This window comes from Manacus vitellinus, unplaced genomic scaffold, assembly GCF_001715985.3.
Source record: "Manacus vitellinus isolate BGI_N305 unplaced genomic scaffold, ASM171598v3 scaffold_5_pilon, whole genome shotgun sequence".
NCBI lineage: Eukaryota > Metazoa > Chordata > Aves > Passeriformes > Pipridae > Manacus > Manacus vitellinus.
In genome coordinates, this window is record NW_021940682.1 from 777,918 (window position 1) to 798,731 (window position 20,814).

Here is a 20,814-nt window from a genome sequence, read left to right on the forward strand (position 1 = left end):
AAGGGTCTCCAGGGATATTCATTGTCCTTTGGCATCAATCAACTTTTCTGTAGCACTGTAAGGAAGCAATTTTCCAGCTGGTTGGTTGCTGTATGAGGGAAGAAATGTCTTTTCCAACTGATTTGGGTACCAGGCTCAGCATTTTAGAGTGGAAATGTTCCAGTGGGACACTCACTTCAATATTGTGTCTCTGGAAACCTGCAGGAGAAATGAGGGAGATTAAGGTTCTTCTAAAATATAAGCTGTCATCAGCATCAGTCTGAATCTCTATATGATGACAGTAAGGACTGCTACTGCTGTTAAATGAAAAATGGATCAACTTCTTAACTAGCAGATGTAGACAAAACCAGAAATGGATGAATCTCTTAATGTCATACATTTGTGATTGACAAAATCTCTCTTAAAAAAGGTCACCCGGTCCTTAGTGAAAATATCCAGCTGGAAAGTTGTATTGATAGTTAATTCCTCTCACTATCAAAAGTTTACACCCTGTGTTTCTGGTCTGAATTGTTCTAGTTTTAATATACAGTTCAAAATTCTTATTGCACTTTTATCATATTGTTTGAAGAGACACAAAGCTTTTCTTTCTGCTCTCTATACAGAATTTAGCTTCACTTTTTTTCTGTTTATAAATTGCTTCCATTGAACTCTTTGGGTGCTTTCACTGTAAGGTGTTTTCTCATGTTACTTTTTTTCCCTACTCTGCCTTTCTAATTTTTCCTGTCTTTACTAAAGTACATAAAAACTGGAAGTATAATACCAGCCTGCTGAATACTCCCCTAGAGGCAAAATCAGCTCCCTATTCAAAGCTCTCCCATTTGTGTATCTAGATGATTGCATTTGCTGTAGCATGACACTGGAGATCTATGTTGATTTACTTCTACTATGTGGCTGTCTAACAAAATTTATCATTTGGGGAATGTTGTCTACATGCCATTTTCCAAAAAGACTCAACTTTGCACCTGGCACTTTGAAACACATTTTGTCTGAGCAGGCCCAGCATAGGGGGCAAAATTTGAAGCACAGCACTGTCCAAATCCTCCACTCCTGCCAGTTGCCACATTACTTGAGTGGTTCATCAACGCTGCTTTTTCAGAATACTGATGGAAGTGTTAAGTAGCAATGAGCTAATAAAATCACACTGTGATTTTAAGTGAAGAGTCCTAACAAAGAAAGCTGATGTAGTTAAATTACAAGTGCTTATCAATAAATGGTCACCACACTCCTGTCTTCTGATTGCCTTATTACTTGCAATCTCTTCAACTTTGTCCAGGGACTGCTGACGGGCTAACTTGTGAGAACATGGCATGCCAGTTTGTCAAGTCTGCAGGTTTGAAATGTTTGTTCCCCCTAGGTGCTGCCTTTTCACTCTTTTGAGTTATCAAGGGGCTGCAGAGTTCTTTATCACCCTCAGCCTCTTTCTTTCCAGAGAGGGAACAGATGGTTTTATGGAGCACTTGGTCTCTTTCTGCATCATTCCAAAAGCACTAACTCCCCTGCACAGGTTGCCAGGAATTAAAACAAATAACAAACCACACCAAAAAGCCCTTAAATTTTAACATACTGGAGTGGAGGTTTCATAGTCTTGACACTACACCATCTGTCAGTTCTTCTGTGTATAACTGGAGAGCTAACCTCTGCACCTGGAACATAAGCTTGAGTTTTAAAAACGAAGTAGAAGGATCATCTGGGAGTTTGGGAATGCACCTTGCAGAAAGCTCAGAGTGGATAAACCATTTCCCTAAAGCAGGATCCCACTGCTTGTATGGAGTCTCTAGTGAGGCTGGGGCTTTACTGAACTGCAGAACTTGAATGAAAAGGGTATTACAAGACACCAGATGATATATAGCTCTCTCCCATGACAACTAGTCAGACGTCCCCAGGAGCATCGAGGAGATTTGGGGGATCCAAGAGACTTGTCAGAAGCAGCATTTGTTCTCTCAGGCTCCTGCAGCAGCAGTTGAACACTGTTATTTTAACTCAGGGAGAGATTGTGGTGCTGCCAGTGTTGCTGTGGTGACTAATGAGTTTAATGCCACCTGCTGTAAACAGCTGGATTTAAAGCAACAAAAGTAAGGACTCTTTAAACCACCAGCATTTTGTTTTTACAATGAGAATGCTTTTATCTTTGGAGAAGCAAAAGGAGTGAGAGAGACAGAGAATCTTCTTGATGTTGGGGACTGTCATCACATCTGCTACCTGTGGATGCTTTTAGCTGTCACTTTGGAGCAGGTCAGCAGTGGGATGGAATTTCCTACAACCTCTCTGTGCCACTCAGCTCCCAGTGGCACGTGGAGCTGGGGGAGCGTGTCACACAAGCCTTGGTCTCATTTGACATGTGCTGGACATTCGTTGTAAGACACCTAAAACAAACATTTGTGTGAACATTAAGAGGGAAAGCATGTCATCAATAATAAGGAACAGGGGGAAATTACTATTAGTGTATAATATTCATGCCAGTTGTGACCTTAAATTGTGAGGAATACACAATCTGTGAGAAGGGATGGACTGGGAACTCTAGAAGTTAAAAGAAACATTACTTTGAATAAACTAGGCTTTTTCCTCTCAACAGCATAAAAGGGCATCTTCATGATGAATTTGGGAGAATAATCTTACTAAACGTTTCTAAATGGCTCTAAATTGTCCGTGCGTTGTATTTGCTGCCTTCCTCAGCGATTACTTCAGTAAATCTGCTCGCCAACGAATATCTCAGTGCCAAAGTCATAGGAGCCTCCGTGAAAGCAGCAGTGACATCTTGTGGCCCCTTCAGACAGACCCGAGCTCCGAGGCCGTCCTGCGTCTCCTCTCGGCTGCTGGAAGAACCCGCAGCTGTGCTGGTGTCCAGGACCCTGGTGGTAGGGAGGCAGCTGCGTCTGACCTGCCCTTGCACAAACACGCTGGACTCCACGGGGCATGTGCAGAGGAAGATCAATCAGTCCGTACCATTTTCCCTACTTTGCTGCCTGAGAATCTGCCAAGCATATAGAGATTCAACCTGTTTTATCCAGGTTATCCCACTGCTATCACTTTGAGAGCGTGTTGAGATCTTTACTCATCACTGACTTTCACTTTTAGGTTTCCACTCAGTGTTAACTTAACTCCTCACTGGGGACCTGCAACTTCTGATTAGGCAATCAAGGTGTGCTGACCAACTATGCTCCCTCTGCAGTTAGTGGGGACACACCTCCAGGAGGTAATTCTCATCTTAAACATCTATTTTAGGAGGAGATGAGTCGTTCTGGAGCTTGCTATCTTTCTTCTGCCGTCCCACATATGAGCAGCGCCAGTGACCAGGAGTGCCACAAACAGGGCAGGCAAAACAGGATGTGGCACAGCAGCTGGCGTGGCAGCTTGTGCAGAAGAGCATGCAGGGAGAGTGCTGAAGCCCTGCCAACTCAACCAGGGAGCAATGGTGCCCACCTGCCAGAAAGCCACAGACTCCCTAAGTGGCTGATGCAGCTGCCCAGGCAGAGCTCCAGTGGGAATATGTGGTGCCCCAGGTGCCAGCTGCAGGGAGTGCCCTGCTTTTAGGCCAGCACCAACAGCAGAAGTGAGCAACCCCATGGGAGGTGTGCCCAAGTAGGGAACTCCTCTGCTCAGTGACAGAGCTCCATGGGAAGCTGCTGGGAGAAGTTTCTCAGTTGCCAGCCCTCATTCTTTAGAGGGACTCCAACTTACCAGATGTCTGCTGGAAATACAGCAAAGCAAAGTATGTGGGGTGTAAAACTTCCTGACACAGATGGTGAGAGACCCAACTAGGGCAGGTGGTCGACTCACAACCCCTGTAGGTATTTGCAAGACGTGGGTGTGTTGCTTAGGGACATGGTTTAGTGATGGACATGGCAGTACTGGGTTAATGACTGGACTCAATCTTAAAGGTTTTTTCCACTCTAAGTGATTCTATGGTTCTTGGGCTGCACAGGGAGCCAAGGACTTGCTGGCAGCTCCAGCACAAAACAAGCCATCAAACAGCCTGTGGTGGGGCAGTCTGAGCTGTGCAGCACAGAGGACAGTACTGGGCAGGAGCTGAGTGTGGGGAGGAAGAGGATGAAGAAGAGCTGTTTCACCTTAGACCTAATAATGTAGCTACCACGTGCCTGTAGGTTGGACACTTGGTGCTCAGGTGACTTAGCTGTGGCTGCCCTCTGTGGTGGTGGGACTTTCACCCTGGGAGAAAGGTGGTCATAACTTCCATGCAAAAAGTTGTTCTTTGTAAAACTGCAGGTTTTGGGCTTTTTCCTCCTAGGAAGATGTGAGCTCAGTGATAAGACAGTATGCTTTCCTGTGGAAAAGCCATTACAATTATTTAATGTACCTATTCAGTATTTATTTTCAGTGCAATAACACGATGAAGTAATATGTGAGGCTTTTAGCTTGACTTTGAATTCCAATTATAAATGCTGACTCGAAAAATTATTTGTATCAGCCAGTAGCTTTGTGATTTTTTTTTTTAAACTGAAAGATTGCAAAAAGAAGTGTATTTTTGTTCTGATTATCTCCCAGGTTCAGTGACAGCTTTCACATCTTTCAGCTAAAGCTCAGATGCAGTAGCTTTTACTAACACTTTTCTGCTAACTTTGTGATATTCTCTTCACAACAGTATCCTTTGAAGAAGGATCCAGTTTATTACTAGATTTGGTAATCAACTGTGTTAGACCCTGTCTATAACACACGTACCTTCTTCCTTCAGCACCAGTGGCACCAGAGATTACCTCCACAGAATATTACAACCACCTTTTGTATGTCACCTGGACCTATGGAGGAGATGGTACTGACCTTTCTCATTCCAGGATGCTGCATTGGATGGTCATTGCAGAAGGAAAGAAGAAAATCAAGAAGAGTGTAAGTATGAGTAGGGACTGTGTTGCTCATTTCTCTGGGCTTTTTTTATTCTTTTTTTGGGGGGGAGGGAGGTGATGTTGCTTGCTTGGCTTGCTTTCCTGAGCTGATAACTTTGTATTACAAAGTTGCAGCAAGTTTAAAGTTTCACAGATATCAAAATAGCCAGAGAACAAAACGTTTCTATGGTAATCCAGTAATTTGGATAATTTAAAAATATCTTATAAACTTCTGAGCTGCAGACAGTAAAACAGTATTTTTTTTATTGAACAGATGCAGTCTTTTCAATTTTTAGGTATTAATAACCAGAGTACATTACTGGCTGAGCTTTTTTAGTTGATTCAAGCCAGGTGCTATCACTTTCCATTTTCTGACTTCATTAAAAAATCCCTATAAATTATGTGGTTTTCATTTTATGTTTGAATACAAGTTTCACTAACCAATGGGATGAGGATTTCACACAGAATGTGTGCACTTCTTAGAAAACTTTGCTAGACATTTAGATGATTTCTTGCTACATTCTCTTGAACATTTTGAAAATTCACTTAGAAAAAGAAATCTGGCGGCACCAATTATGGATTAAAGTCATGGCACTGCAAGGTAGTGAGATGCAGGTTTAAGCTAAAGAGCAGCCCCTGGACTTACAGTGAGAAGTGTTTGCAATAGTGGTGGAGCACTGCAGAACAGGAATGTGTACAGCCAGAAGTGGAGTTCCATACAGCTTGTGGCCTGTGACTGTCTTTACACCAGTATTGACCTTTCAATAGTTGGCAGGAAGAAAGTGTTCAGTCTTTTTCAAGGGAAAGGTGTCTAGTCTTTTTCAAGGGAAAGTTTTCTATTCTACTTAAGACTTAGCAGATGCTGAATTGAAAGTGTATTTTCAGCAGAAGTGCAAATTCATCAACAATTTTTGTTTGGGTTTATGTGCAGTAACCTGCATAGCTTTCATTGGATTCCTTATGGCTGCAAGAGTGCATCCATCTGGAGCTAGTTCCAGCATGAATCTGATTATGTGATTAGAACTGATAATGTTTCTGAACAGCAGGAACTTTCAGTATTTGGATCTTTGTTCCAAACAAAGAAGAAAACTCTATATTTTATTTTTTTGCCTACAAATAAAATATTCTAATAACTAAATTCTAAAAAATTTTTGCAATTATATCCCTCTCTTCCTTCTAAAAGTCATGATCTTGGTAAGGTTATTATTCTTCTAGTAAAAATCTAATTTCTCTACCATTCATAGAATCATAGAATCAGCCAGGTTGGAAAGGACCTCCAAGATCATCAAGTCCAACCCTTGATCCAACACCGCTGTGGTTACCAGACTATGGCACTGATGCCACATCCAGTCTCATCTTAAAGACCTCCAGGGATGGAGAATCCACCATTTCCCTGGGCAGCCCATTCCAATGTCTGATTACCCTCTCTGGAAAGAATTTCCTCCTAATATCCAACCTAAACCTCCCCTGGCACAGCTTGAGACCATGCCCTCTTGTCTTACTGATAGCTGCCTGGGAGAAGAGACCAACCCCCACCTGGCTACAACCTCCTGTCAGGGAGTTGTAGAGAGTGAGGAGGTCTCCCCTGAGCCTCCTCCTCTCCAGGCTGAACAACCCCAGCTCCCTCAGCCTCTCCTCATAGGACTTGTGCTCCAGTCCCTTCCCCAGCCTTGTTGCTCTTCTCTGGACCTGCTCCAGCCCCTCCATGTCCTCCTTCCTGAACTGAGGGGTCCAGACTCGTGCTAGCTGGGTCTGATCCCTTGTCCATCCTGTAGCTGCTGTGTGATTGCACTGAGGATGATCTGCTCCATAACCTTGCCAGGCACTGAGGTCAGGCTGACAGGTCTGGAGTTTCCTGGGTCCTCCTTCTGGCCCTTTTTGTGGATCAGTGTGACATTCACCGACTTCCAATCATTTGAGACCTGCCCAGTGAGCCAGGACTGTTGGTAGATGATGGAGAGAGGCTTGGCGAGCTCTTCTGCCAGGTCCCTCATCACCCTTGGGTGGATCCCATCTGGTCCCACAGACTTATGAGGATCCAAGTGGCTCAGCAGGTTACTGTTTCCTCCTGGATTACAGGGGGGTTATTCAGCTTCTTATCTCTGTCTACCAGCTCCAGAAGCCAGCTGTCCTCAGGACAACCTGTCTTACTGTTGAAAACTAAGGTAAAGAAGGCGTTAAATCCCTCAGCCTTTTCCTCATCTTTGATAACTATGTTCCCACCCATGTCCAATAAAGAATGGAGGTTTTCCTTGCCCCTCCTTTTGCTATGTATCTCTAGAAAGACTTTTTGTTATCCTTAACAGAAGTGGCAAGATTGAGTTCCAAAGTGGCTCCATTGAATATGAAAATTGTATATTAAATGAATATAAAGTAAACATTTAATATGAAATCAAATTAAAAACAAAATCGAATATGTAATTTTACCCTAAACAAAAGACTAAAAATAGAGGGTATCTACAATACAGTATATCCACAAATAAAATAAAAGCTTTAGAGATGTCTTTAGAAATGTTTGTCTTTATATCTTTTCAAGATAAGGGAACACAGAGAGCATTCTTTAGGAAAATCCTACAACGACCTATTTACAACTAACTTTTATGGTCCTGCTCATATGGGTAATTATGGGTACACACTTGCAGGCATAAGAGTGTACCTGTTCTCCTAAACTCTTAGTCACTATATTGCAATCTCATAATGTGATTTACTGAAATTATTAAGATTGTTATTATGGTTGTTTTTCTTAGGGGATTATTGAAATAAATAGGAAACACTGTCAGACAATGCTGACTTTTTCTTCCTGCTCCTTGTGTATTTCCCAAGTCTCCGTAGGAGTTGGTCAGATTTTAGAGAAGTGATGAAAAGTTTGTGCAGAGCCCTGTTAGTCTTTATTCAGAACTGTCAATTTCTCTTGCAACTGAAAACTTAATCTTGAAACTTGACTATGAAAACCAGCATGAGATTCCTGAACATGCCCTTTGTAGATAGTGTACAAGTGCTCCAAAAACAGTCTGTTTTGAGTTCTGTGTCCTTCTCCATGACCCTGGAGAAATGAGGAGGCTACCACTATAATAACAGGAAGAAGTAGTTCACAATCTTCTGAAGCTCAGCTCAGTTTTGAGTCATATCTGATTTCAAACTTGCAGATGAATGAACTCAGACCCTGAGATCTATTGTCAAGTCAACAGGTCTCCTGGCAGGTGTTAGACTTGCCAAGGTGGATTTAATTTTCAGGTTTGTAGGATATGTAAAGGCTTTGCCTACATGTTGCTTGTGTGCTCTTCTTAGAGGTGTCTGACCTGATTTAAATTCCTCTAGAATTGCAAGGGACCCACGTCCATGGCTTGTTTAGCATTTTAGCATTTTGCACAACTTGAAAAATCTAGATGCAAGAGTCCTCTCAGTGTGTGAGGGAGATTTTCTTTCTCCATAAATTTTCATATGGAAAGTGCAGCCTGAGATTGTCTTGTTTTTGCATTGTGCTATTCTGCCAAACATTAATGCTTTCATAGTTTTTGTCAGTGGGAACTGGTTCATGTAGCAAGCCTGGACTATGCAGGAGACATCTGCTGTGATGCACAGAACTTCCTTTGTAATATATTAAGTAACCAGATTAATTTTACAAGGAAGGTGTATGGTGTGCATCATATTTAAGTTGGTGTGTGTCTAATTATTCAGGTGACACGCAATGTGATGACTGCAGTGTTGAGCTTGCCTCCGGGGGACATTTACAACCTTTCAGTGATTGCTTGTACTGAAAGAGGCAGCAATACTTCCCTGCCCCAGCTTGTGAAACTGGGTAAGAAAAGTTTGTTTGTAAATTATAAACTCACTCCTTCTCTCGTTTGACTGTAAAAGTAACTCTGTCAGCAGATGCAGCACCTTCCTTGTTTCAGAATTATGTACCTGTGACCCCATTTCTTTTGCAAAGCTGCAATTTTCACCTCACCTTGCTGTGAATATTGTTTCGTTCCTGCATGTGAAGCTACTCTTCTAAAATAGTTTTGCTCAAGTAAGAGTGTCAGAATTTGACTGTAAATGGAAGTAGGAGAGTGGAAATCACTTAGTGCCTCTCTGAGACAACAACACACCTTCATAGTTGCTTCCCTAAGGTCTTGAACACATGCAGGTTTTGAGAATGGCAACTCAGACTTCACAGATTGATTTTTCAATAAAAAGCAGAACCTTCCTTGTTTCTGAGAAGCCTATTTCTGGGTCTGCACTCCTGGCAGATGCCACCTGGTCTGCTTTCCTGTCTCCCCTCCTGTCTTCCTGGACATCTGCATAGTCTTCAAACAACAAAAATATACCCTTAAATAACATCAATGACAGTGCTCTTGAGAAAAACAGTCAGATTTGTGCTTGTGGAATCCACCTTTGTTATAAGTGAAATATGTGTAATGTACTCAAAGAAACGAAAGATGACTTGAGAACTTGATCCTTAAGGAAAGACTTTAAAATGTGACTTTCTGCCTAACATCTTCCTTTACCTGGGAGGAAGACTAGACACTGCACCATTGTACCTTAAGAAATTTTATTTCTCTTTTGAATGTACTTAGAATTGTTGAGTCTTAGGTACCTAAAATTGTGAAATTTCCCAGTGTGCCAGATTGCTCTAGCAGGCATTAACTCCACTGTGAAGGTGGGTAAAGAAAAGTTTGTGATTTCAAACTGGATTATCTTCCCTACATGAATAATAAACCTTTTGTGAGTCACAGTGAAAGAAGTGAGTTTAAAGTACTCTGTAATTTCTAATTGGATTAGAGGTATTGAAGCAACCATTGTCCTTTTATGTTTTTCAAAACTCTTAGTCAAATTGCTTAAACGGTGCTGGGCTAAGCAGTGCAGAGGCAACAATCTGAAGTTCTTCCAGGTCTTTTGACCAAAGGCAATGTTTGAAAGATGTAGACAAATTCTATGAATCTCTTCTTCCCTTTGCAAGCCCTGTCCACTGTTTCCCCCATGCCTTTTTTCTGTGTGCAGTTACGTGTGTGTTTGTCCCTGTGGCTGAGTGGGTGGGTGTGTGAGGGTGCTACAATTGTCCAAAGATTCTTGGGAGGTGTTTCAAAATACCACCTAGCTTTATCTTTCAGACTTATTCATGTTGTACACCCTGCAGCACAGTTGTATCCTCCTGTACTTTCCTTAAGGACAGGCACTTATTGAACTGAGGGGGGTATTTCACCTCTCATTTACAACAACTAAAAGGTGGAATGAATTATGTTTTGATAAATCCCTTCTAGACTTCTGCCTGTGGGTTCTTCATTGGGTTGAGTTGTGGGTTTTTTTTCCTTTATGATGTCTGAACTTTGAATAGACAGTAGTAGGGGTGTTTTACCAGAGGTTTTCCTTCTCTCTGTTTCTCAGAGGAGCAATGGGAATTGTAATTAGCAGTAGTGGAAACTGAGTCTAAGTGATAGACGACTTGGCACTTGGCAGTCATTTAAGCTTTCCTGCCAAATGCTCTTCCCTCCATGATGTTTGCTTCATCCTGGCAACTTTCCACTTGCAGAAAAATCGAGCCATTTGCTGGAGGCAAAGGGAGGATTTGCTTGGGATGGTGCCCAAACGCAAACCTCATATTTTAATTGAGGCCATTTTTTTTACCTGGAGTGAGGGATGGAATGTGTTTCTGAATCCAAGAGCAGATATATGGGTGTAATTATGGGAGAGGGATGCTTTCCTTTGTAGTGCTGGGATAATATATACACTGCAATCCCTGTGACACACGTGAATGTGCTTCAGTCCCTGCCCAACTCTCTCCATAATGCCAATGTAATTTTGGCAGCCTCCAACACAGATCTGATTGTTTCAGGATCAGATACATCTCCAAAATGTCTATAACTACTTGAACAAGTCCTTTGTGCCCTTTTGTGTGGTGGATCTTACACATCACATCCACGTTCCTGTGACAGCATCTCACAGAATGAGACTAACAAATTATTTGTGAAGGAAAACAATAAAACCAAAACGTTCTTGTGCATCACTCATTTTATGCAGTGTGTCAAAATCCTGGAATCAGTCCAATAATTGAGAATGACAGCTTTAATTAAACATCCATAGATGAGGAAATCTGAAAACTGTGGAGAACAGTTCAGAAGTGTACAGCCCAAACTTCACAACCTCTAGAGGCAAACCAGAAGAGCCCAGGATGCCTAAGACCCTTAAATGTTAGCCTGGGGAAAAAAAACCAAAAAACAAAAAGACTGTAAGTGTTTGTTTAAATTGATAATTGACTAAATATTTCTTCTGCAACAATTAAATGAACCTAGACAGTCTTTGCTTGTGGGAAGCTGCTTCTTTATCATCTCCTGGGGCAGGCCTTGAGAAGGAGAGCTTTCTCAGGCCAAATGTGTTGCTAACAGGTGGACAGTCATCTTCTCTGAAAGAGTCTCTGCTAACATTGTTCTATTAATAGAATCCACTGATCATCCTCAAACAAGGGCTCTGCTGAAAAGGGAAGTGAAGTAATTATCCATCTGTCCAAATAGAGAACAGTTTAAATAGAGAAGAAAAACCAACACACTTCATCATCTTCCCATTTTACAGTGGTAGTCTATCATCATGAGAGGTTTTACACTGGCAGATTTTATCTGAAGGAAATGAAGGATAGAAGGGCATCTGGCACTGCTTTCATTTTTTTTTCATTTTTCTCAGTTGTCTGGAAACTTAAAGATAAGCTTAATAAAAGGAGATATTTTTTTTCTCTTAATCAGAACCAGCGCCTCCAAAATCATTGTTTGCTGTCAACAAGACTCAGACCTCTGTGACGCTGCTGTGGGTGGAAGAAGGAGTGGCTGATTTTTTTGAAGTCTACTGCCAGCAGGCTGGATCTGGTCAGGAAACAAAAGCCCAGGTATGTAAGCATCTCTTCTTTGGTTTCTGCTCTTCATCTCTGAAACTGAGACTGGGCCTTGCATCTTTCTGGTTTGGCTTCTGCTATTTGGCATGTGCATGTAAAGCCCAGTGACATTTTATACCTAATGTGATAACGTGGCTCAGAATTAAACCTTTAAAAGCTAAACTACTAAAGCATTTCGAATGCTAAAATATTTTGTTATTTTTCAATATTAAGATTGGCTTCTCTCTTATTGGTGAGATAACTAGTTGGACAGAAGCTATGTGAATCCAACGGTGTCAGGCTTTGGCTACTCATGAAAATGGATCTAAAATGCCATGCAAAATCTAAAGGGCCACAAAACTAAGGGAATGTCAATTAGCAAGAAGGGAAAAATGGTCAGGTAACTTGATAAGGAATGGGAAAAAATAGACATATTTAGAGGCCATGAGATCTTTTATGCAGCATCTATTTATTTCTGGCACACTTTATTTCTGGTTTTGAGATCTGTTAAGTAGTAGTTCCAGTTAAGTTCAGTAGTAGCTTCATTGCTATTCAAAGAGTACCTTTCTGCTGCAAATGTGGCTGCTCCTCATGCATTTTGTCTCAGAGTATTTTCTTCAAGACTCACTTTCTCAGCCTCAGAAATGAACCTTCTTTTCTCTCTGTCCAGTTAGGTACTTGTGCTCAGAGGCCACCTGAATATAGGAGTGTTTAAACTGAAAATGCTGTTCAGTGCAAAATAGAGAGCAGTAGTAGATTTAATTCCTTGTCATTCAGTGCAACATGTGAGGTTTACTTTGTGGTTTAGCTGATGCTATAGTGAATCACTGTGAGCATATGCCATGAAACATCATTTTCTCATGTGGACTGTCACACATAAGGGGGAAACATTCGGGAAAGAAGTGAAAAATAAGCTAGTTAAACCACTGACTATCACAAAAGAGACTTGTGCACTCTTTAATCCTATGGCATACCAATCTGAATTATCTAATATTCTTTTAAAAGAGAAAAAGACACTGACTAAAGGCAAAAAAAATCTTTAAATGGACTTTAATCTTTTGGATAGTTTGGAATCCACATCTAGATTCCTGGTTTTTCACTCTGTATGGCTAAAGATCATGAACTCATTATCACTTAGCAGAGATTCAAAATAGCGATGCGATCAGGTAAGGAAGGTACCACAGGATTTGCAACTTTAGGGCAGAGCAGATCTGGTTTAAGAACATCAGGAAAAGACTGCTTCACTTGGCAGATGCTTCAGTGGATGTCACATTTGTTGACATGAACGTCTGGCACGGGGTAATGCGCAGAGATTGTCAGCTCACTGCTCATTGGATTCATCACTGTCTTTTCTGTCTCTATGAAGAAAATAGGAAAGGCTCCTTTTTTGAGCTGTAAGAAGGGATGCTTTCCAAATAAACTGGTGAAAATTCTTTGTGATTTTCCATGCTAATTACATGGACATTTTTTTGTCCCTTTCCTCCATCTTTAAATCAGCAAAGTGGAAAGCAAGAGCTTTCCAGGTTTGAACATCTTGGATTTTGGTTGACTAATTTAAGTTTCCCAGAGGGGAAAATGGAAAACATCCAACCAAGTGCAAATGCCAAAGAGTGGCCTCTCCTTTCAGCTCAGGCAATAAGACTCTCCTCCCTTCCACTTATGCCCATGTGATTTCATCTGCATAATGCACATCAGAATTGCACTGCAACAGGAGCCCTTGCAAGCCTAGGATTAGGCCAGGACTGAAAACAGGCTGTTGTAAACAGTACTTGAGACTTGTTACAGCATCTTGCACTCTCCATCTGGAGTTCATTCCTAACACCTCTTCTTCTTCCCTTTCTAAACTACTGGTTCAGTGTCTCTGTTTTTGCAACTCCAAACCACCTGTGATTTTACTGGACAGAATAGAAATTTGAAGACCTTCAGGAGCTTTATCTTTCAGTCAACGCACATGGAGTCCCTGTGTTTGTTTTCATTTGTTTTATCGACATTTAAAAATGACAAAAGCCTTTACCGGGGTCATAGTAATTAAAACATTTTATAAATATGTTATTTAAAGAGTTTCTAGCTAGAAGAACTGAGGTGTAGGATGTCTGATCATAGTTATTACCAAAAGGCTCTGCTCTAGCTTTGTTTTTCACCTGGGCCACTCAAAGGGCTCACATCCAGAGGAGCTGCCTCAGAGGCAGAGATGACATGCATTCATATGAGGGTGCAGAGGTTGTGGCTGTCTTGGCTGTGCTTTGAATAAAAATAATTTTGCTTTCCTCCTGCCTGTATGGCTTAGTAACCAGAGCTCCTGAGCACTGCCCACCTCTGAGGGTGTCCTGGAGGTCACAGCTCTTGCCCCCACCAGGCATGTGCCTGACCAGCCTGCTGTGAGGCACCCATCCTCCCCTCCCCAAAAGGCATTGAGGTCCTTTGGCTGCTCTGGGCTGTTCTTGCTGCTGTTTTCACCCTATCCCTGTCCCCTTTTCTGCCAGACTACCTGTCTATTTTCAAGGGCAGGTCCTGATCACCTTCCCTGTGTTTCAAGGTGCTGATTTCTTTCACCAGGTCTTGCTTTATCCGGTCAATTATGTGGAGCACTGATTTGTGCTCTTGCATTTGCAGGAGAGACAAACTTCTGTGTGTTTTTCCCCATGTCCACAGGAACCTGTCACCGTCTCTTCACACGTCGTGACCATTTCCAGCCTAACCCCTGCCACTTCCTACAACTGCAGCGTGACCACCTTCAGCCACAACAGCCCCAGCATCCCCACTTTCATTGTGGTTTCCACCATGGGTAAGCAGCACTTCCCTGCTTTCTTCTTCCTTATCCAGCTTCATCTGTTTCCCCTTGCTTTCTAAAGCTGCACTTTGTAGTGTTGGCCCCAAGGGTTGTTCGTGTCATGGAAAGGCTGCCAGTTGTGGATGGGATGGGGAAGCAGCTTTAAAAAGTCCTTAGTAAAGTCCCCACTAGGGAGTTTGACTTGGAAAAATATAAAAGAGAGGGTCAATTCTGTTCTGGGCTTTAGAAATCAGGGACCTAATTTGTGGTGTCAATACTGTACATCAGGGTAATGCTTGATGACATTTGTGGAGAAAAATGTGTTCTCAGCCAATCCCAAACAAGAGGAAAATCAAATTCATGAGCTGTTAAGGCTTTCTGCATTCATCAAAGAAGTGAGAGAGAAGGGGAAAGGCCACTGCAGGACATTGAGCAGTCCCAGCCAAAGGATGGAAGATCCCTAGACTTGTAATGAAGATTGGCTCTATACTGGCTCTGAAATAAAAATAATGGTGTTGAACTGGTCAGAGCACTGGACTTTCCTTTAAAATCTCCCCTTCTCAGAGCTTGGTGTCATCTCTGCTTATCTGGGGAGTCGCACAGCTTTAGTCACTTGTTCTGTACATAATACCACTCCATGATGGAGTTCAGTGGCTGATACTTAGCTTAAAAATCTCTGTGCTTTTTAATCTAAAAAATGCTTCCATAGAAACTGTGAATGTAAAGTTATTCTGAGCACACAAAGTAGAGAGATTTTAATATACAATGAGCAGAAGAGGGTATCCAGTCTCATAGTAGTATAGTCCACAACCATGTAATATGAAACAAAAATAAATCAAGGTGCTGTTACTGAGAGTTGATTTCAGTCATTGTTTAAAACAGAATATTTTGTTTAAATTTATCTTCCAGAGTAATTAATCAGTTTCAATCCACCCAGTAAAGTACAGAGCCTCAGCCTATTGTTTTGCTTCTGGGTCAGAAAAAGTATTGATTATTGTTGAAGAACAACTTCTGAGTTGAAATGTGATGATCAACATAGATGATGGTGAATATCTGTATTTTATGTTACCATCACCATTTTCTCTTGAGTTGTGAATGTCAGTTAAGAAGGAAAAAAAAAAAAAAAACAAATCAGAAACGCCAAAGTTTAACAAAAATGCCAGAGTGAAGTCAAAAGAAATTTCCTAAGCCAAAGAAATATTCTAAGAGAAAAAACCTGGTTAAAACCTTGCTTTATTTCTTGTGGCAGATTTTCCTCTCTGCAACACTCTGAATGAGTTCAGTTTAAAAAAAATAGCACTATCATAATTCAGGGCAAAACAAAACAAAGTTGTCACTGCTTCTGAATTGAATAACTGAGAATCATTTTTTGTATTTACAGTCACTGAGATGAATCCCAATGTAGTGGTAATCTCTGTGTTAGCCATCCTGAGTATCCTTCTGATTGGACTGCTGCTGGTGACTCTTATTGTACTCAGAAGAAAACACCTACAAATGGCCAGGTAAGTCCAGATTTATGCTAATTGCAAAAAAAAAAAATCAGACAACAACAAACACATCATGACAATAGTTTCAATTAAGAATGTGCTACTCAAGATGCTTGTGAACAGGATGCCTTCAGAATAGTTGTTTTATTGCTGTTTAGGAGTAGCATGTCTTCTTCCTCTATCTACTTTCATTCTTGACCTGAGTTATAAGCCTCAACCTTTCTCTCATTTTGAGCTTTGCAAGACTAATTTATAAGGGTTGTGTTGGGAATGTAAATGACAATTAGGATCTGAGGCAACCAGACACAAGCAGGACACCAGGATGTTTCATGAGTCTTTCATATGGTTTGGAACAGATTTTCCATATGAGGAGATAACATGGTTTGTTCATCAGGTCCAGGATGATGCATTTTGGAGGCCATGTGAGGCCTGAGCCCTGGCAGCCAAACCCCTGGGGTGAGGCAAGATGTGCCCAGTGTCCTGAGATCTCTCTCTAGAGTATTTGCTGGTCTGCCCTCAAATGGGAACTGCAGCTTGGGCTCACCTAAATCTTGTGTTTCTGTGCAGTCAGGGTGCAGCCATCTATGCAGAGAGACACATGAACCCAGGAGGATCTCATGTTCTGCTGTTCACTCATATCATTAATGATCCCATTTTGTTCTGACGCACAGAGGAAGGGAAAAATTATCTTTTTCTGACAGAACCTTCAGCTGTCTGCACCAATCACGTGTACCTGGCTATTAAAATTCAATTTCCTTTTTTTTAGGTGATCTTACCTGTATCAGTTGGCTTTTGTCTGGGTTATGTTATGGCATGTGTGATCTGCAGCAGTTTCTCCAAACCCTAGATATGTGTTTTACCTCCTAGTTTTGGATGTGCCATGGAGTCTTCATCCTTTAAAAAAATCTATGTAATATATTTTTTATTAATTTATTGTACCATGTCAAGAAAGGAAGTTATTTCATGTAAAAAAACTTTAGTGAAAAATCTTGCACTTAACTACCTAGTAGATACTGCATTTTATGTGTTGTGTCTTGTCTGTGTATTCCATACAACAGATGACCACATCACACATATTTTTCAGGTTATCTCTTTCAGAGAACATTATGTGATTTATTCCTTTTACATGTAACTATCTCTGTGAAAATCCCAGCTAAATTAATTCTCTTTCCTATGTAATTACTGTGCAGGCAGCCCAAAGCTTTTTTTATTTTTTTCTCTTCATCACTGCTTCTAGCCACAGAAGGTAAACACCCCAGAAGGAAATTTTAAAAAATAAATCCAATAAGAAGCTGCAGTCAATTGTTTGCTTAAATCAAGAAATCAAAAACAGTCAAGTCAGTTTATAATTCATAGCCAAAAATAATGGACTTGTGATAAATTCCCTGGAATGTTATTCAGGAATTCTTTTTCTTTTCCCCCCAATTATTTTCTCAACTTAAAATTACCATGGTCCTGCTAAAAGGACACAATTAAACATCTTCTCCTTAGAGTGGGGACAGTGAATATTTAGTATAGAAAGGTAAATATTTAGCATCGGTACTGAGGCCAGAAAACAGTGCTAGTGCTGGACTATGGAAAGCACAAATCTGGACAGAAGATGAGATCTATTTGAGAAATTTATTAACAACTTCTCCCTTGTTTCACTTCACTCTTTGTAAGCATTTTTAGGTAATTTTATCTCAGGTGGTGCTGAACATTTATTGGTTTTGGACGAGGGATTTGATTTTGTTAAGGGATTTCAGTTCCTTTTGTTACAGATTATCTCAGACTTAGTCACAAATGTGAGTGTTCAGCACTTTCCTGCAACTCCAAGATTTCTGTGTTAAATCAAGCTCACTGCAACCATTGTGAATCCAAAAATGTTAACTTTTTATCTAATGGTCTTCCTGAAACAGGGAATGTGGGGCTGGAACCTTTGTGAATTTTGCATCTTTAGAGAGAGATGGAAAGCTTCCCTATAACTGGTGAGTGTTTGAAGCAAAGCTTATGTTTTCTCCCATCTCTGCTTTTTGGCAAATATTATCTATAATGTTAAAGTGCCTATTTTTTATGTCATTGCTGTCCCTCTTTAGGATTAAACTACTATACCTGCTAATGTGGTATTTTATTCCTTGAATGTATTTTATTTTTTGAATGATGACTGAAGACATGCATTCTGTCACCTGCTGTTTTTAGTAGGGAATGATGTATATACATGTCAGCCAAGTTGCATAGATGTGTTTTGGGAGGATTTTTTTTTCCTTTCTCTTTCAGACATATTTTCTAAAATAACACAACTTTGGAAACTTGATCTATAAATCCATTAGCACTTCCATATATTTATACCCAGGAGTAAGCTTGCCTGTAGATGACTAATTAGCAACTGTCTTCATGCAGTGGCATTAATTAATATTTCCTTACACTGCAAGACAATTTCCTTGCAATTGCAAAACTCCAATATACTGTAACTTAATGTTCAGTGCTGTTAAAAAAAAAAAATCCTAAACAAATTCTTGCTAGTCTAGAAAACCACCTGCAAGGGTTGCAAGTACTGACTATGGACTCCAAACCATCAGCTGAAAAGAAGTATTTGAACAAAGAAAGTCTGTAGGATTAGCTTTTATAGCAGTAAAAGGCTTTGAGAGCTACCTGACTGGCACCAGCATGGTCATTTCCACTCCTATTTTGATAATCAAATGAGTGGGGATGACAGACTCGAGGTTTGCAGTTTTGTCAGCAGAAATCTCTGCAAAAAACCTTTTTCAAGGCAAGTCCAAACACAGATATTTAAAAGCGTAACATCAGCCCCATTCCAGTATGTAAGGAGGAGAAAACATGTGCCTGGGTTTTACAGCCATGGTCAACTTTGTTGACAGCTAAGAAGTTGGAAAGAAGAGTTGGTGTGCAGGGAACTGCTTCCGTGATCTCATAGGACACAGCCTTCCAGCAGGGACGGGATTAAATGGTTTGACACCGCACTACAACAAGCCTTTTGCTAATAAGCATGCAAACTGAACTAACAAGCCCAGTGAATCTTGTCAATACCTCACTGTGCTGCTAATTAACTGGGTATTAAACAAGCTTCACTTGCTTGGTTCAGCTTTAATAGCAGCCAGCTGTATGCTGTATGCTGTATGCCATCTTTCAGCTTCTCTTGCTTGGACTATATTAATGGCAAAGAAGGCAGAAGATCAAACACTCACGTTAATTAAATAGCCAAGCTTGAATGAAATGATTAAACTGGCAACAGACGTTATTAAAACCATAAAAGGCTTTTTTTTTTTAATGGGAAGGGGAATTAATAGGTTTGGATGTGAAAGTGAAGGTTCTTGTTGCTTGATTTGGTGCATGTGTATGTATGTGTGTGTATATATCTATGTGTATATACACGTATGTATACACACACATAAATTATGTTATAAAAATATAAATTGGGGAAAATATTCCTGCTTAATATCTCCACAGTTTTATGTAACTGATGGCAGTGTGCCCTAATCCTGTGGTCCCTATTTATCTGAGAGTTGTTTTGTCTGCCTCTGTTGTCTAATGTGAAGACCAGATTCACCATCAATCCAGGCAGCCAAATGGTAAATATGGTACCAAAGAGAAGGATGAAGAAACCCATTTTGCTTGGGGTCATTCCAGGGAATCTAGTAAGGGAGGTATGGGCATATCCAGTGCTTCCTAAGGGAAGATCAGCTCAGCAGAGTTTTCAGGATATAAGCAGTCTCTGCCTCTCTTTCTTTAAGTAAAGTTGTTCAGTACATGTGAGCAGTATGTGAAAGACTACATAACTGCATGAAAGCAATTTTGTATTTTCTGGGCAGTTACACGTTTTTCATACGTTGAATGAAATCAGTTGGTTTAGATATCAGAGCTCCTTATCAGTGAACAATATTAATTAGGTTTTCAAGCACATTAGCCCGTGATTTGATAAAGTGTGGAAAATTCTTGTGATGATTTGATGATGAAAGAGGCTCAGGCCTAAATAATTCCTTTTGCTTCTGTAGGGCAAGAGGAAGTCAAAACCTCACTTGGAGTTTTCCAAAGGAAATAGGTGTATTCCAGCTAAATCATCACTTCTCTCTTCTGAGCCTAAAGGAAACCTCATTGTGGCACCAGAAATCTGTTTAGGGAAAACCAGATTTCATCCTCAGTTCAGTCCCACAGAGACTCAACAACTGATGAGCCCTAAGGCCTGATGCTGCAGTTGCTATGGCATATGATTAACTAGAACAGGCTCTTGCTTCTGGCTGACCCACACAATTCCTCCCAATGCCTGGGGAAGGTGCCCTGCAGAAACTGCACTGCTCATTTTCTTTACAGCAGCAAAACCCATTAAAGCATAACTTGCAGTTTTCACTACGTTTGGGCAGAAGTTTCCTCCACTGGTTGGAAGATTAAAGATGAGAGATGATTACATTTTGACATGACTTGTTTGTCAGGGGAAAAAAAACAGTATCTACTGACTTTTAAGAGCCAAGAGTACTGAACAAGGAAATTTCACTTTGTAGTTCCTCTTTAGAACAGCTGCAGAAGGATGGTATTGCTTCTTAAGACAGCAGATTTGCTGAAGGGTTAAAAACACACTGAGGGTGTATTTGGCAAAAAAAAAAACAAAACAGAAATCCTTCCACTGGAGAAATGTTTGTTTACTGGGTTAATGTGTAGCAGAATCTGGTAAATGGTTTGTAAATGATTTAGAAGTTTAGAATTATTTTGTACTCCAGTTTCCTTTAGCCACAATTAAACCTGATGTGAATAGTTATTTGTAGAAACCACAGTTAGAAGAACTGTTTAAACCACGTTTAGCTGAAAACCTAAGAGATAATTTAAAGCACTCTCTAAAATGTTATATGGATGCTTTCAGAAATCTGACTCAATGGAGGGTATTAG

At 40.7% G+C, this 20,814-nt stretch overlaps 1 protein-coding gene across 1 annotated transcript in view; it reads left to right on the forward strand.

Annotated features, from left to right (window-relative positions):
* The window catches only part of PTPRO (protein tyrosine phosphatase receptor type O), a 68,289-nt gene that overhangs the window by 27,468 nt on the left and 20,007 nt on the right, over positions 1-20,814 (forward strand). The window contains exons 11-16 of the mRNA XM_008919827.3: positions 4,691-4,842; positions 8,517-8,637; positions 11,555-11,694; positions 14,332-14,464; positions 15,831-15,951; positions 17,835-17,903. Of these exons, the coding sequence (XP_008918075.3) occupies positions 4,691-4,842; positions 8,517-8,637; positions 11,555-11,694; positions 14,332-14,464; positions 15,831-15,951; positions 17,835-17,903 (736 nt within the window). The remainder of the gene's footprint in view (positions 1-4,690; positions 4,843-8,516; positions 8,638-11,554; positions 11,695-14,331; positions 14,465-15,830; positions 15,952-17,834; positions 17,904-20,814) is intronic.